General features: G+C 41.9%; 2 protein-coding genes across 2 annotated transcripts; both read right to left on the reverse strand.

Annotated features, from left to right (window-relative positions):
• Nucleotides 1–1654: 1654 nt before the first annotated feature.
• LOC112873596 (ubiquinone biosynthesis protein COQ9-B, mitochondrial) lies at nt 1655–6658 on the reverse strand. The gene is made up of 6 exons (XM_025936606.1): nt 6158–6658; nt 5958–6065; nt 3035–3202; nt 2781–2952; nt 2061–2134; nt 1655–1949 (listed from the first exon to the last, which is right to left on the reverse strand). The coding sequence occupies exons 1-6, from the start codon at nt 6509–6511 to the stop codon at nt 1860–1862; spliced, it is 966 nt and encodes a 321-aa protein (XP_025792391.1). The 5' UTR covers nt 6512–6658; the 3' UTR covers nt 1655–1859.
• Nucleotides 6659–7010: 352 nt separating this feature from the next.
• Nucleotides 7011–12247, reverse strand: LOC112877458 (3beta-hydroxysteroid-dehydrogenase/decarboxylase-like). Its single transcript, XM_025941767.1, has 12 exons — nt 11834–12247; nt 10785–10874; nt 10324–10457; nt 10062–10232; nt 9679–9801; nt 9505–9584; nt 8579–8777; nt 8295–8391; nt 8027–8201; nt 7757–7913; nt 7531–7597; nt 7011–7439 (listed from the first exon to the last, which is right to left on the reverse strand). Exons 1-12 carry the CDS (start codon nt 12081–12083, stop codon nt 7303–7305), a joined length of 1680 nt encoding a protein of 559 aa, XP_025797552.1. The 5' UTR covers nt 12084–12247; the 3' UTR covers nt 7011–7302.
• Nucleotides 12248–17485: the final 5238 nt, after the last annotated feature.

The following is a 17485-nucleotide window of genomic DNA, read 5'->3' on the forward strand; positions in this document are numbered from 1 at the left end:
ATGATATGATGGATGTTGAATTTATGAAATCCGATGGGTTGTGAAGTCTAGTATATTCTTTTAATCGAGTTCACGTGATCCATGAGATTCTATATCATGCTTATACACAACACCACACACTATGAATCACTTTTACGCGTGTCCTAGTCATCACGGTACGAACAAATGCGTCTGGCCGACGAGAATGCGACAATGACATCACGGAGCCTCGCTAAAGCACAATCTAGTTAATGACCCATATATAAAAGCTAGGGCTAGTCAATGCGATGGTATAAGCTAGCCTTAGTGAATGGGGAAAAATCTTGATATAAAGCTGTGAGATCTAAAACTTTCCAAGCACAGAGGAATCTTTTTTGTTTTTTGAAACGAAGCACAGAGCAATCGTAGTCTAGTGATACTAACGTACGTATTATTCTTTGACCCTTTTTCTAAAAAATGATAAATCTTTTTCGCGGCTAAAAAATGACAAATTTACTTAGGGAGTGTTTGGTCCTTGTCATATCGAATCTTTGGATATTAATTAGGAGAGCTAAATATGAGGTAATTATAAAACTAATATGAATGCTAATTCGCGAGACGAATCTATTAAGCCTAACTAATTTATCATTAGCACATGTTTATTGTAGCATCATATTATCAAATCATAGACTAATTAGACTTAATAGATTTATCGCAAATTAGTGCAATTAGATCTATAATTAATCTATATTTAATATTTCTAATTAATAACCAAACATTCGATTTGATGGGGACTAAAATTTAGTCCGTGGAACAAAACACCCCCTTAGTCAATTATACTATCCGGATGAAGTTCACAATGGTGAAGGCATTAATTTGGTCAGGACAAGAAAGCTCGTTAGTACTAGCATTAGTCATTGGTTGCTGGACGAGGACGATAATGTTCATGCTCTGTTGCTGCCAGTACTCTACCAAACACACTTATGCTATAGTCATTATGTATATATTTGCGAGTAGCTTGCTCGTGCGGGTCCGTGCGTGACGAAAGCACCCTGACGTTCGCCGAATTGATCGTTGATCGATCGGCGTCAACTCCCAAGTCTTCGTCGCCAAACTACATGTATCCTTTTCCATGCTTTCACATTGCCTGTCCTTGTAACCTTGCACATGACCACCTGCTGCTTATTCTGCCAGAGCAAGCCAAACCCTCCTCAAAGCCTCAACTGACGCCATGGCAAATGCGCGCCCGTAACGTGCTCCCCAATCATGGCGGTCGGTTCCTGGAATATTCCATCCGCCTTGTTTTGGCACATCCATCCATCTGGCTCCTTTCCTGAAGGTTCCCTTTTAAGGTAACTTCTTCAATAATTTCGCTAGTTTCGTGAAGAGCTTCACTTGAAACCGGCAGTTTTAAACCGGCTTCACCTTTCATGAAACAGGTAGTTTTAAACCGGCTTCGCCTTTCATAAAACTCATTTCAGCTTACTGACGGGACAGAACTACAAAATATGGCATCGATCAGCTTCCACAAGAAAAGCTATTTCGCCAAATATTTTTTAAAATAACCTCAGCTTCATCAGAAAAAAAACTACTTTCAGGAAAAGCTGAAGCGTAGCCTTACGTGTCGTCACCCATTAACACCGAAGCTGACCTCAAAGCGAATAATCCCACGCCTTTGCACGCATGCACGTGGACGGGACCACAAGATCTGGCAGCGTTCATTTGAAATGAACCTAGGGTTATTATATACACTGTCACCAAACCCTAACGTGATATGGAACCACAGCACAATTCGCTTTATTAAACAACATGCCAACTGGAGAACGAAAAAGGCGCTTGTGGATCGGAGAGACATTTGAGAATGTAAAAGTAGTCGATGCATCCTGCAGAACTCCTCCAGTTCATGAACCTCGGTTCTGGAAGACTCGGTTCAGGACACCCTGCACGGTGCCGCCCATGCCTGCTCCCACGGCTTCAGCTAGGTACGCAGCCTGAGAAGGAATTGTTTGATTCAACAGGTCAATGCTTGATACCAAGGAGGCCACATGACACATGACGAAATAGCTCGGGTGATGATGTAATTTGGGCACAGGATGTCCTACCTCTTGGAAGGTTTTCTGCAGATCAAGAGCATCCTTGATACGGCGGTTCACAAACGTCCACGTATCGCGAAACTCTGCCAAGTGCCACAAGTGGGAACAATCCATTAAAAATGCAAAGACTAGTACATAACTATCATGCAAACACCAGGACTTCTTGGACAATCTAGAATCCCATAACACCTCAAATTTAGAATGGAGCAAAATATGGAATGGAAGCTATTTACTTGAATGTGATCGACACTAACAGAAAACGAGACAAGGACCCTTATCGTTAATTATATGATGTGCTTTCTCAACAATGAATCCAGAAGACCAGTATTTGAGTCCAGCACGTTCTTTGGACTGCTTCGTTCTATGTTTTAATCATATTACACAAGCAAAAACAAAGAGCAAAAATGTAAGACAGCAGAGTAACAAAAAATGTTCTGCTTCTATTATGCATTTCCAGATAACTTGGGGAAAAGAAAAGAACTCTAACTTTCAAATAAGAAAAGAAAGGAACTGTCAGTCACAAATGCAATTCACTCCGGCATTATTTCCAAAGAAAAGAAATGGTAAATCATCTGCCTTCTAAACCACTGGCAGTTCAACTAGTGTATCAGAAACGTCTTTTTTTCATTTCAATCCTTGCTGTCAAAGTCAAACAGTCAAACTGCTGCCAGAAATCACTTGCAAAAAAACAAGAATTGGAAACCAATAGTGTTCTGGAGAAGTGCAAACCTGGAGAATTGTCCGTCAACATATACACCTCAGAGGTTGAGTAGATACCACCAAGCACAGTACGCTTAACATACCAATCAATATCTGATCCAGCATCTCCAGCTGCATGCCAAATCTCATCAACCAGGACAGCTCGCTGCTTCAAGCTTGTTGAGACGTTTGCTGGTTGAGACTGTCAAGTACGATACAGCTGGTATTATATCCATGGGACTGAAATAAACTCACAAGCCAAAAGGAAGAATACTACGGCACACCTGGATACTCAGTGCTTGAGGCCACTTTGATATATAAGGTGCCTGCATCTCCAGCCTCATCCGAACAAGTTTTGCGAGCCTCTCACTCAGTATTAAGTTCTTCAACTGCTCTCCTTCGCCAGCATCAATGCGATCCATCAGTTGTTGAAGGCAGTCATCCATGAAAAACTACACAGAAATACGAAAAGATAATCAACACAGGCACATTTTAACAGAGAAAAACAATTAACTTTAGACTTTCCAGAACTTTTCTAATAATATTTTTGCTAAAGATGATTACTCATTCAATGAAGTAAAATGAAGATGGATCATGTGCCACGATGCTATTGCTTCATGTTAACATTGGAATATCCAATTATTTGTGCAGATTATAGAAGCCTACACGTATAGTCGTATCAGGCGTCTTTCACTTAATTTATCTGATAGTTAAGCAGAATTTCATGTTGGAGGTCAAGCCATTCAAGAATCTGGGAAGATGCATCAGAAGTTTAGAACACTGGTGGAATAACATCAGTTCAAAACAGAAAAATGGGGCACTATGTACAAGGCAACAGCAAGGGATCATCTAAAGTGAGCCACACCACAGAAGCAAGGATTTTCCTTTTGAAAATATGCAATAATTGAATTGACTAGAGGAGGTCAAGTTTCCCGTGATTCAGAATTAGTCGCCATCACAAACAAGATGACCTCAAATCTACCAACAACTTTCTTTTTATCATAATTCACTCCTTAAACTCAAAATATTAGAATCTGTAAACTTAAGCCCATCATGGATCCCGATCTGCCATCCAACTCCATTTTCACTTCAGTTATATTTTCTTATTCCTCACTCTATGGCTTTCTTCCATATCTCTTTCCCACCACCTCTCCCTTCAACACAACTAAATCAACACAAGTAACACCTGCAAGGTGTTTGTCATCTATACACAACTTGAACATAATACAGTAACCTAAGTCAGTGTGAAAAGCATTGCCAACAAACAAAGCATCAAGTATTGTCATGATTGACAAATGACAACAAGTGTTAGCTCACTGAGTAGCTGAAATGGAATCATTGTAGCCAACACAGATGGCAGTACTACCCAGGGAGTCCAGAGACATTACAATAATGAGGAACTTGACAAATCAAAGAAGAGATAATTGTACAGGACTAGCACATCTGAGGCAATAATTGTCCTGTAGGAATGCTCAAGCATAAGAATAGTTAAGCAGGAAGGGTATCAAAGCATAGGAATGCTCAAGCCTCCATTTTTCTTAAAAAAGTCAAATAGGTGTTGTATGCTCATTTTCATGAAGTCTTTAATGGTACCATAAAAACGAAGGCAACCTAGCCTCATACAATAACAATCTAAGGAAACACACATACATTTCAGATATAATAAGGACTAAGGAAACATCCTGTATTCAAGAACCCTAGGAGAAATAAAACAGATAGCTTGTATGCTGCAATTCCAGTTGTCAACTTGAAAATGAAATGCAGGCATTCCAGATAGAAAAAATAGTCAGAACTATTATCATCCTGTATACCGCCAATTCAACTATATTGTCTGGCATAGTGGCATTTGGTGTTGATGAAAGCTAGCTAGTAAAGAAATCCTCACCAACATGTCCATATAAAGCATTTAGACTGTCATTAGCAAATGAATGACAGAAATGAATTGTTAATACAATGAAGTTAAAGAAAATAAACATCAGTCCATAGCCCATAGCTACCATAAAGCTTCAACGAGAACCACCACACCTTTTATTTTGAGGCAAAGGAAGATCTTGATAAATAATTGCCATACAATTGTCAGAGAGATTGCATATCTAAAACATGGCTAAATTCTTTGCGAGAAGCATGAATATTAACACAAGAGAGTATTATGAATGTGCAATGCATCCATGGTTTCAACATATGGAACCAAATCTAGTAATGTATACTAACCTACCCAACTAGGATGGTCATTAGACATTACTCGTGCTTCCATTATCAGCTGACCAAGCCTTGCTAATCAAAATCTTAACTTAAAACGAAAATATTTGTGCAAACATGGGATACATAATAATAAAATAAATAGAAACCCTCCATTTGGAAAAACCTATAGAAATACAAGGGTTATAACCATACTGAGCCCAAGTGCAGTTAATTCAAATACAAACTGTGTCAGGTAGGAATTAAGCATCAGTAAGTGGGCCTTTCCCTAATTCCAAGCAACAAGAACGTAGAGCCCTCCTGATTTTGAACTAAAGCCCTCAGGATAACAACACATTTTGTTCCTAAGCAAATCCGTTTTAGGACATCATCATGGTCTCCAGCACTCATCTATGGCAGTTATTTTTCATTTGTACTTTAAAATAATAAAAGTATAATTTTCACGTAGATGGATCCTTTCATGTATATTAGTTATCAATGTTTTTAAAATTTTGGCAGCACATGTTGTGAGCAACCCTTATTTAGGACTAGAGGAGCTAAATTCTTTTCCCACGGCATTACTAGCGTCAACGCAGGTCAAAATGCAAGCACAAAGCACAGAATAAGTGTGGTGATGATCATTCATCAGATGACTGCACAAACACAACAAGAATCATTACCACCAATAACGAGATTGGTCATGTTAGCTTCCAACCCAACGAATTGATACCTTAAGTGAACCATGCACCATCGCTATATCACCAATTCAATGTAAGTACTACCTCCGTCCCAAATTACAATTCGTTTTGGTTTTTCTAGATACATATATTTTCTATGCACCTAGATGTACACTATATCTGGATACATAGCAAAATCTATGTATCTAAAAAAGTCAAAACAAATTGTAATTTGGGACGGAGGGAGTATGCAGCATCACCAAATATTCTTTACTTAGGGAGATTAATCTGGGTATCTCATAGAATCAATAAGCTCGCAAACGCAAATCATCTGACTGATAAGCAATGATACCTCAACAAGGGCGGCCTCCTTCCTTGGGAAGGCGCCCACAATGGCCGGCGAAATGCCGACGTCCCTGGCACCAGCGACCATGGCCGACTCGCTCCACCCCATGCGCGGCTACAGCACACACGACCAACAAATTTCGCTCAAACAACGAAGACGCGCGCAAAAATGGAAGCGGATTTGGAGGGGCGGGTTCGAATCGCAACCACGTGGAGCAGCGACGCGCGGAGGACCTTCTCCTGCTCCTCCTGGTAGCCCGTACCGCCCTGGCGCCGCGTCCCAGCCGCGGCTCCCGGCGACGACCTGTGGGCCCCTCCGGCACCGGCGGTGGTGGACGACGAGGACGAGGACGAGGCGCCGGTGCCCTCCGATCTGGGCGGCTCGGCAGCGGGCTCCAGCGGAGGCGGCGGGAGCGTCTGCGTCGGCGGAGGCGGCCCCGCGTCGGCGGAGAAACGGCGGGGAGCTACCGCGGGGGCGGGAGCGGAGGCGGAGGGGAGGGCGAGGCGGCGCGCTGCGGCGGCGCGGGAGAGGAGGCGGCGCGCGGCGAGGGAGGAGGCCATTGCGGTGTGCGGGAGTGAGGTGCTCGGCGGAACGGCGGCGAGGGCGGCGACTCGAATCGGAGTGTGCGGGGGTGCGACTGACTGGTGCGAAGAGCAAGGGCCGTGCGTTGGTCGCGGGCGCGGACGGACGGTGGTGATCCGGTTGCCGATGAAGAGGACCCCGGGCCCCGAGGTGGTTCGTGTCGTGGCGCTCGTTCGCTAGCCACGTAGCGCGCGTTTCGGGCAACACGTGGAACGCTGAGCGCGAGCTCGACGCGAAATCACCACGTGAGTGCAACGACGGCTGATGCCTGATGGTTCAAACAATCAAACTTGCAGAGAGCTGCACAGTACAATCAAGAAAATTTGCCTCGAAGTACTCCATTCAGCAAACTTATCGGCCGTTTGGGACGGTTTCCCCCCCCAAAACAGAAGCCAAAGCTCATCCGGTTTCTAATTTATTTTAGCCCGGGCTATAAAACAGCTTCACGTTACAATATTTCGATATTCAAAAAACAAGTGAAGCCCGAAGCCGAAATAGACCCTTATTGCAAGATGAATTTATCTGTCAAGCAATATATATGAGAAAAGAACCTCTCAGAGGGGGAGAAAGCATACAGTTTCATACCATACATCAACTAGACAACTACCTAAAGGAAAAAGGTCTAAAAGCTTCCTTATCAGCCGCTAGGCAATTCTGTTACGTCAATAAAAGAATACAGAGAAATTCAAGGCGTACAAAAACAAGAAACGGCTGAAACAGCAATATAATAGCACTAAATGAAGCAACTGATCGTTTGCAAGATCCACATCTACTTTTGTTTCTGGCTGGAAGATTTCTTAGTAGAACCAATGTGCAGAAGAATAGAGCACACGTCGCCGACCATGCTGTCGATGGTGTCCTCCCATTTCTCATATGCTTTGAAGCCAGTGAAAACCAGAGCAGTACCTGTTGTTTACATGGGAAATTCCTCACAATCAGTCAAGTGTCATGCTGCTTGTACTGCGGTACATAAGGGAAGTGTGACGATTTTCCATACCTATTTTGAAGGCAGCCTGCGACGACATTGAACTAAGGATGCTGACAACCAGCAGGGATAATGCAACCTGGCACAAATCACAAAGGAATGACAATGACATTTTAACAGAAAAATATGCCAAGAATCACTATGCCTCCCACAGGATTTAGAATGTGAACTGTGAAGCATGTACTAAAGAACTCTATTTAAATGTACAAGCATCAGACAGAAGTAGGGCTTAGCATGCCTTTAAAAACAATGGCCAATCATTTCCTCTGCAAAGAGATCTTAGAGCACCGACTAAAGAGTTCCATGACGAGCTGATGGAATGAGCTACATGATGGGCCTCCACCTGTGTGATGTGAAAATTTGAGGCCTCAAGTTTCTCAACCTTGTGGCCAAATCTGCAAAGGTATTATCCAATATAGTAAATTAGAACAGTCAACAAAGTGCTACTATGAACAACCAAAATGGTGGTTAAATGCAACAAAAGAAAAAGGATAACAAAGGACCATACACATTTGCTGGAAGCATGCCATGAATGAATAAAAACAATGCAGTCAGTGACAAAAGCTTTGCCATAGCTGTGATGAAGGTGTAACCACATGTAAACAAGTGGTAGTAGATAACAGCCAATAGTAGTAGCACTGTCACTGTTTGCTTCGTATCTTCCCAAAGTAATGTTTTTGCTACTGCATATAGATAGATAAACTGGTGAGCATTTCAAAAAAATTGCTATAAATATATAGAGTGGGTAGATGGTGGGTGGGGGGAGCAATTCATACAATTTCCATTCCCAAGGAAAACTGAGGCCTTTGATATGCTTGTCTGATTCTGAGCTCGCAGATGGGGGTATGATTCTACTGTTCTCTTCAGTCCTTCCTGAATTTCAAAATAGTGATCGATTAGTTATTGCAAAGTAGGCAACATACTGGAATCATACGCCTTAATGAACTAATTGCTCCAACCCCATCAAACACAAAAGCACATCATGCTAAGAAATACAACTAATTTTCTTTCAAAAAAAGAAGAAAGACAACTAATGAAGCTAAAGGATATAGATAAACACCTTAAGGGGCACGAGGGGCTCATAACCAAGCTGGTCCTTTGCTCTTGAGCAGCTGAATGTCCTGTTACACGAGAGCAGCCTAATCCTTGAAGGGGTCAGCTGAGGAACTTTCATTCCATACTTGGCAAATTTCTTGTAAGTCCATTCTACAACATGAGCCACTGGCATCATAACAGAGACAGGTATTTTTATTGAAGGCCTGCAATGAAGTTCTAAAAGATTAGTACAATTGTTATTGAACTGCTCATACAGAAATGAAACACATCTGGACTACTCATCATTAAAATACTTTCATAGGTTGTGATCTTTCTTATGTAACATGGAAGGGCACAGTAAACATAAGTGTAGCAGGTAAACATCTAAGATCAGTAACAGCTAAGGTAACTTCAATAGCATAAATAATTAGGAGACCCAACAATCTATTAATGAGCTTACAGAATAAACAAAATAATTTCTCTCACCATGTCTTAAAATTTTCAGAATTCGAAAATAATGCTCTATTTTAATCTAGGGATGAAAGTGAAGGAAATCATTTGGATATACTCAAAAGTTAGCTGATAAATAAGCTTAACCTGAAAGTCAAATAAAGATAACAACAGAATCATATGAAAACCTACAGGAGCAATTCAGTGAACAGGAAACATGATATATCTAACAGGAAAAATATTAGCACACGAATTTGAGCCTTTGAGATAAGGTTCATGAGCTTTCTAGTCATGTGGATCGTTACTATCATAGACTTGGTTGGTACTAATATATGTCCTAGCTCTAAATATACATTACTCTACATGAAGTCAATGTGGAGGAGCAACCTAAATATTAGGATACAGTCTGCTCAAACAATACACGCTCTCAACATTCTACAATGTTTCACATAACATAAAGTTAACCAAATGGAAGATGATATTTAATGGAAACATTAATACCTTTCATATCCAAGACCTTCTAAAATCAATGACATGAACTCCCAGAATTTGATGGGCTCCATATTTGTTATAAAATAGGTCTGGAAAAAAAAACCAAATACAAAGCTTAAAAGTAAGATCCTGAGCAAAGATCCTAACTTCCCTAGAGGTTTATATGTTAAGTGAGATCTTTACTTTTCCAGCGGCTATCTTTGCACCATCTTCAGATGATAGAGTTTTCTCTGCACAAACATGGCCATATGCCACATTTTCCACATAGGTGAAATCATAGTAGTTGTTCCCATCACCAATAATGTACTGCACAGGAAGCAGATTGTGTTTTTCAGAAAGCGTATTAACATGAAAAACAGTTTCATACGAAGCTTCTCTGAAATATAAACAAGGGTTAGAAATGTGGGACACCACATATAAAGTTATTTAGTTTCATATTATTCCAGCAACTACTTCAACAAATGGTATTCTGAATATGTCTATGAGAGTTGTCAATATGTACATGCAATCATCAAAATTTACTAAACTTGGCATACTGGAGTCAACAGATAAGTAACTATTCTTACTTTGGATTTCCCTGCCCTTGCAGCAGCAACCAAAGATGGAACCAGTAGCTTATCGCCAGGGCCAAAAATGCTACTTGGGCGTATACAGCAAGTAAGAAGCCCTTCCCTACCATTAGCCCTCATCACCAGTTTTTCTCCATCTGCCTTCGTTTCTGAATATGAATCATTAAACTGGAGTAAGAAAACATCATGTCAGGAAAGATGGAAACAAGCGCGAACCAGTGACAAATAAAAAAAAAAATGAAATCCATAAGGAACAGACCTTATCTGGGTAAGGCATTGATTCATCTGCATTAAAAATTCCATGAACTCCATCAAATACAACACTCGGTGAACTAGTGTAGATGAGTCTCTTCACCTTGCAACTGATACAAGCATCAATAACATTTTTCGTTCCTGTGCAATGTTTAATAAAATCATTACACAAAGTTAACCATTTTGAGTAATTAGGAAGTAGGGTGTGTTTGGCTTACAACTAAAATTACCACCTAGCAGCCAAACCAATTTTGGTCCCTATATTGGTGGAAGTTTTGGAACTAAAATTACCACCAAAATGAAGGCCAAAGAGAGGCTACCAAGCCAAGTTTTGGAACCCAACCAAATGATCACCAAAATTGGTCAAAGGTGCCAAATTTTGGCTTGCCTAGCTTGGGCATACTTCGGCCACAAACCAAACACACCCTAGGAACCAAACCTGGCTGCACACAAGTTAGCAATACCAACCCTCGACATTGACTGAATAATGAAGGTGGAAGTTGTTGATGGATGAATCTGGAGCAGCCATATGGAAAACTACTTCTGCCCCTTCAAAAGCTGCAGAAAGAGAACATATGCAGTGGATGTAAGAACAAAGGCTGCGTACGTAAATTAACTAATTGAGTAATGCAAATCAGAACTTTTGCACATTAGAACCAACTGGTACTTAAATTAGATTAGCTCAGAACCAACAGTTACTCTGTTGCCAAAATTGAACAAACTTGAGAGCTGCTAAGACAAAAGCAACTAACAGCAAGACATCTGAAAGTGAACAAATAGACAAAAATGAGGGACAGTAACTAACTGGTTCTTACTTGCATGTTCACTATCATATCGACCTAATGAGGGACATTGATTAACTGATTCAAAACTAATCCTCACAAGCAGCAAGACATGTTCCATTGGTACACCGCATAAAATCAACCTAATGCTTCTCACACCACTATATTCCACCCGATAAGGTTAACAAGGATCCAGAACCAACAACTACGAAATACCATGTTCGAGCTGAATATCCGAAATTGATTCATGGTTTTGTATCACCATTTACATCCATATCACAGAGGTGTACCTCTATGGAACAACTGATTATCTCCACAGGAACAACGTGGGTAGGTAAGGGGCAATATCTGAGAAGAAATGAGCACTAGACTACTACAACCAGTCATATATACAATGTGAAGCTAACAAAATGAATGTTCCACAAGGGTAGGATCAACACTATTTAGTACTATCTATCGATGTAAGTATGTATCTGGGCAGTCTTCTAAAATTACTCAAATCATACGGAACTACCACATTAATGAAGATGGTATCGGGCGCATAGAACAATTGGGAACTAAATCATGCGGTCCCGTGCCACCCATCACTAGTCTATCCGATTTCTTAAGCACACCAACGAGAATCGAAATCGGAAAGCGCATCGCCTTTCGGCCTACCCTGGCTAACGATCTGGGACGCGGGGGGGGTGGGGGTGGGGGTGGGGGGGCGGGGGGAATTGGTAGACACACACACACCTCTGGCGACCTGGACCTTATCGCGGAGGTCCGCGGAGACGTAGGCGGCCTGGCCTTCGCGGAGCGCGGCGCCCAGGAACCCCTCCTCTTCGTCGCGGTCGAGCGCGATGGCGGGGGCCAGGTCGGCCACGCGCACCCGCCACTCGCCGGAGCGGAGCAGCATCGTCACCAGGTGCCTGGCCGCGAAACCGCGGCCGCCAGTCACCACGCACCACCTTTCGCCCCCTCCGCCCGCAGCCGCCGCCTCCATCTCCCCTGCCGCCGCCGCCGCCGTCGCCGTCGTCGGGTTCGAGGCGGACACAACGAGGCACGCACTGCGCGGCTGTCTGAGCTTTTCTGTATGGCGACTTGGCGAGCCCGTGGGTTGGGTGAACTGCGATCCGATCTGTGGCTGGCGATCCCGGCGTGCGAGCCTCCCGGTCTAGTGGGTCCCACTTGTCAGCGCTGGTACATATTTCTCGGGGGATTCCAGCCCTCCAGCTCCAGATCAGTTTGAGCAGTGGACCACGTCTGAACCCAGCGACGTCTCGCACCAGTGGTTGCTGAAATTGGTAGTGCCGTAGGGATTCAAATCCATGTGCAAGTGGGAATAGGGCTTCAATTTTATTATTTTATTCGCTTACCGAGAAATTTGCGGAAATGCAGACCGAACCAACTCAATTCCCTGATTTGTTTAGAACGTGAAACAGGAGGTTCTATTCGGGCCGCCCAAGTTATTTGGTTAGCATCACTGCTCGAAAAAACCCATATCGGTTGGTAAAGTTTGTACAGCGATGCTGAGACTAAAAGTTTCCATCTTTGTTACCGGGTAAAATATCTGCTACCAAAAGTCCCTCTTTCAGTACCAGTACCGGGTGGAGGTTCCACCTAGTAACAAAATATTTTGGGTTAAAAAATATATTAAACTTGGGAAGAGGCCTTTTTTTCACGAGTCATGCGACTTTTCACGCGAAATATGCGCACGTGCGGTGGTCAGGATTCGAACTGGCAACCTGTTGCCACGTACGTACCTCTCTTACCATCTCACCTGCACAACAATTGTGATTGAGTAGGAGATACTTTCCTTAACGCATGGTGGACCCTTTAGTACCGGGTGTTAATGGGGTCTGATGTTTTAGTATCAGATGGTGTTACCACCCGATACTGAAGGGATCCATAGGCTTCGGTCCACCTCAAAAATACAGGCATAAAGAAGATCGATACGGCCGTACTAATGCTAGCATTAATACTAGATCTTCTTTATTCCGGTACTTTTAAGTGGATCTTTAGCTTGTTTTGCAGTAGTGCATTGGATCTAAGGACACGTTTAGTTTTCCTTGTATGCACCTCACCCTCCGCAGTTTCACCCATCATTAGCAAAAGTAAAATAAAATCAACTAGCATCGCCAACACTTTACACTTGTGTGGACTCGCCGAATACGGACTTCCATCCAAATGCTGGCCAAAAAGTTGAAACAACATCTTTTTCTTTGTTATACATGACAGCCCAAGTGTTATAAAAATATCACAAACGTACTAGGATCAAAATCTTGCAAGATGATTTTTTTTATTTCACATATAAGACAAATACAAGATATAGGCAATTTCCTTATATGCCACCGAGAAAACTTGTAGCCTCTCATATGCTATCATTGCATCTATGGCAACTCCAATAGTCATTGACAGTGGCATAAAAGGGATTTAGAGTTTAACCAATGGTATGTGAGGGATTTAGAATTTAACCAAGATATATCATTTTGTATTGTAGGTAGCATAATTTGACTATATGCTTAATTTGTTACAAAGTGATCCTTACCAAAAAAAGTTTACAATAATCATATTGTATATGAGCCTGCCTCACGAGATTTATGAGTTTAAATACTAAAATTTTATATATGGAGGCATCATCACCCCTGACTTTCACTTATGTCATCCTGAAGAGCGATTTTTAGTGTGCAACAAGAAGCACACCATGTCGTCACAATGAATGCATGCATGAAAACCTAACATTGGAAGAGTTAGAATTAGTTAGCTTGTCATGCATAATGTTCCATTGTTGCACATAGAGCTATTATAATATTTGCAATATGATCAATACTTATGTATATAGCCTCAAAATTATGTAGCCCACCATCTAGATTTTGTTTTCTTCTCATTATATAGTTACTTTCTAAAAATTTAAAATCTATATTTTTGCAAGTGAACCTTTTTTTGACATGGTAGTGTTAGGACGACTATTCTTGTCCTCTTTGAATTGTATACCATTTTACTTAAACAGTGCTTGAAGTTGATGCATGGCAAGCATCATGGATAGGTATCTTGATCAGTGGCAAAAGTGAGGAATTAAGAATGTAACTACATTGAAAATTTTAAGGACTTTGTAAAAAGAATTGAAAATACTTTGGTCTTTTACTCTCTTAAGCACATCTTGTTATTCATTACCTTACGCCTTTCATAATTATATAGTAATATTTATATTGCCAGAAAGAAATATTGAGCATAATATTTTAGAAAATTTAGTAAGGTCAACTTTACTACAAGAAGGATAATGTGTATGTTAGAATACAAAGGCAATTTATGTAAAGTCATATCTTTTTCTTTCTTTAAGAAAAACCTTTATCTTCAACTGAATGTATGATTCGACTGTTGTCTTTAAACCATCGTGACCATATATTAGAAAAGTGTGTGAGTGTTTCAGGTATGAAGGAGTTACACCAATATAAATATGAAGTATGAAGATAATGAAAAAAAGAGTAAACATTAAGAACCTTGATTGTTACAGTAGGTTTGTAGCCTAGTTCTTCAATAGCTTTGTTACGACTAAATGTTCTATTGAGTGTCACATATTTAATCCTTGCTGGTGTAAGAATCTGAGGTTGGAACATTCCATAGAAGTAGAGAACCTTGTACACCCACTCTACCAAATAGCTTATGGGCTTGATGATAAGCAAAGGTACTTTTATCTTGAATAATCTACAATAAACTTGCAACGTATTAGCAATATAATTATGTTATATCATGTGTGCCCTTAACTATATGAAAATTATCTATTCCAACGTAACAAAATATACTGAATGAATTGTTCATTAGAAATAGATATGAAGCAAACAATTCACAATAATTAGCCTCATCTCTACATTATATAAATAGCGTGAAATTACATGAAGCATTGGTTCCAATGCAAGAACTGTTGAATAAAAGATAAATATCAACAAATTTTATAATTGAACAAATGTACCTCACAAAAATTAATGTATCTTTAGCAATGCATCAATATACAGAAAATCTATACTACAATAAAAAGAACAAAGTTGAGTTTACCTCTCCCGTGGGTCTGCCTCCCCGTGGCTCTGCCCTCCTCGTGGCTCTACATCCTCCTAATTCCTTTCCCCGCTATCCTGGCACCAGCTCGCGCCAGCGGTTCCCTCCCGTCTTGCCCCTTGCGAGCAGTTTTATGTAACGAGCACCTCGCCTCTGCCCTCCCCCCCCCCCCCGATATCCGGCGCCACCGCCCATCTCTCCGCCCGCTTGCCGCCGCCGCTCTCACCCCACCCATCTCCCCCCACTTGCCGGGTTCGTCGCTCGTGCATCCCCCTCCCCCGCGGCCGTCACTCGTGCATCTCCCCCTCACGCGCTCGCCGCCACCGTCACCGCCCCCACCCCCCTCCCACCACCACTACCGAACCACACTCTCCGGCATCTTTCCCCCAACCCGCGGGTCATCCTCGCCGGCATCTTAAGGGTTCGCGCACGCGGCCGCCTCCAACCTCCCAGGATCGCCGCAAAGCCGCCCATGACTCCTCGACAGCATCGCTCCATCGCAAAGCAGTCGGGACCGGTTACTGCTGCGTCGGCTGCGAAAGTCCAGGCCTCCATCGCAAAGCAGTTGGGACCGGTTACTGCTGCATCGGCTGCGAAAGTCCAGGCCTCAACAGCAAAGCAGACGGGGCTGGTTACTACTGCATCGGCCGCGGAAGTCCCGGCCCTCCATCGCAAAGCAGTCGGGGCCGGTTACTTCTGCGTCGGCCGCGGAAGTCCCGACCCTCCATCGCAAAGCAGTCGGGGCCGGTTACTGCTGTGTCGGCCCCGGAAGTCCCAGCCCTCCATCGCAAAGCAGTCGGAGCCGGTTACTGCTGCGTCGGCCGCGGAAGTCCCAGCCCTCCATCGGAAAGCAGTCGGGGCCGGTTACTGCTACGCCAGCCGCGGAAGTCCAGGCCCTCCATCGCAAAGCAGTCGGGGCCGGTTACTGCTGCCTCGGCCGCGGAAGTCGGGGCCTTCTTTGATACATTTGATATTATATCAGGCACTTTGAACTGAATGTGCCATGGTCTATTTTTTCCATGAAAATGACTGGTGTATGACATTTGCAAGGACTGGCCCATCACATCACATCTAGATTTTGGAGGAGCGACTACTGTAAGTTTACTATAATAATAAAAACCTTATGGTTCAAGCAAAGTCATTAAAATATTTGCATCTTTAGCGCTCATTGTGCTTGGTTGTTATGTGTTTATCAGAACCATAAAAAGGATCCCATGGAAACAAATCGTTCTCGCACTCCATTCAGAGATTTGACAAACCACACTAATGGAGGTAACTTTTCAATAAACATGACACGGAGGATTGATTGCATTAAAAAAATAGATGCACTTAGTATATAGGTTGTGCTATTTACAACGCAAGGGCTGAGAGTGTACCCAATTCACCATCAGCAAACTACCATATATATGACGGTTAACAAGGCACAAGGGCAAACTATTCCCAACGTGGGCGTGTACTTGCCCGAACCCGTGTTCTCACATGGTTAGTTGTACGTTGCGCTATCTAGAGCAACCACCAGATTAAACATTAAGATCCTCGCACTCCCACCTAATGCTGAGGAAGGCGACGAGGAAGATGAAAAGAAGGATAAGAAGAACTCTAAGAAAAAGGATAAGAAAAAACCTAGTGTGAAGGCGAAGAAAAAAAATCTGATAATAAGAAGAAAAAGACACTCACGAGAAACGGTACATACACAAAGAATATTGTATATAAGAAGGTCCTAACGCTATAGATGAGGTAATATATTCATATTTACAACATATATTATATTTGTTTAATTTTTTTACTATATGAAAATCTTATCATGTTACTTCCTATTGGCAAATGTATACAAGTCTTTTTTTTTATCTTACCACGAAGGTGTACTATATGGATGTATACTTATGTGTCTGAATTGTTCGTCTGAATTGTTCACAGGATGACGTACTATGTGGCAGAACTTCATCATTGATTTGTCGGCGTCAGACGCAAATTGTTATTGAAAATTACTTCCTGCAAACGTAAAAAATTATCTTAGCCGCATCATAGGAAGGGATATAAATTAGAATTTTTTATAAATTTGTTTGCATATTTAGTTGACCTTGGTGGCGATGGTGTACATATGGGTTTGATTTATTTTAATACTTTTTGTAACGATAATGTTGTATACGATGAATACTATTATTTGTTGGTAGATTTACATCTTTTACACTTGATTATTTTACCTTCCGTAGCAACGCACGAGCATTCAACTAGTAGGAATACTTAGATAAATATCTTTACAGAAACCAGCAAATTTGCAAAAGAAATTGACGTCTATATTCTAATTCGACAACACAACAACTACTGATTAAAATGGCAAATATTTTAAAG

Source organism: Panicum hallii, chromosome 9, assembly GCF_002211085.1.
Source record: "Panicum hallii strain FIL2 chromosome 9, PHallii_v3.1, whole genome shotgun sequence".
Classification (NCBI taxonomy): Eukaryota; Viridiplantae; Streptophyta; class Magnoliopsida; order Poales; family Poaceae; genus Panicum; species Panicum hallii.

Bases quoted from the DNA above. Each gene is read 5' to 3' on its own strand.
- LOC112873596 (XM_025936606.1), bottom strand. From the start codon at position 6,511: ATGGCCTCCTCCCTCGCCGCGCGCCGCCTCCTCTCCCGCGCCGCCGCA. The intron at 3,203-5,957 runs GTATCATTGCTT...ATTTCTGTGTAG, and splicing joins AGGAGGCCGCCCTTGTTGAG to TTTTTCATGGATGACTGCCT. The intron at 2,135-2,780 runs GTTTGCACTTCT...GGCACTTGGCAG, and splicing joins GTTGACGGACAATTCTCCAG to AGTTTCGCGATACGTGGACG.
- LOC112877458 (XM_025941767.1), bottom strand. From the start codon at position 12,083: ATGGAGGCGGCGGCTGCGGGCGGAGGGGGCGAAAGGTGGTGCGTGGTG. The intron at 8,778-9,504 runs GTATTAATGTTT...ACTTCATTGCAG, and splicing joins GAAGGTCTTGGATATGAAAG to GCCTTCAATAAAAATACCTG. The intron at 7,914-8,026 runs GTATGGTCCTTT...ATACCTTTGCAG, and splicing joins GGCATGCTTCCAGCAAATGT to ATTTGGCCACAAGGTTGAGA.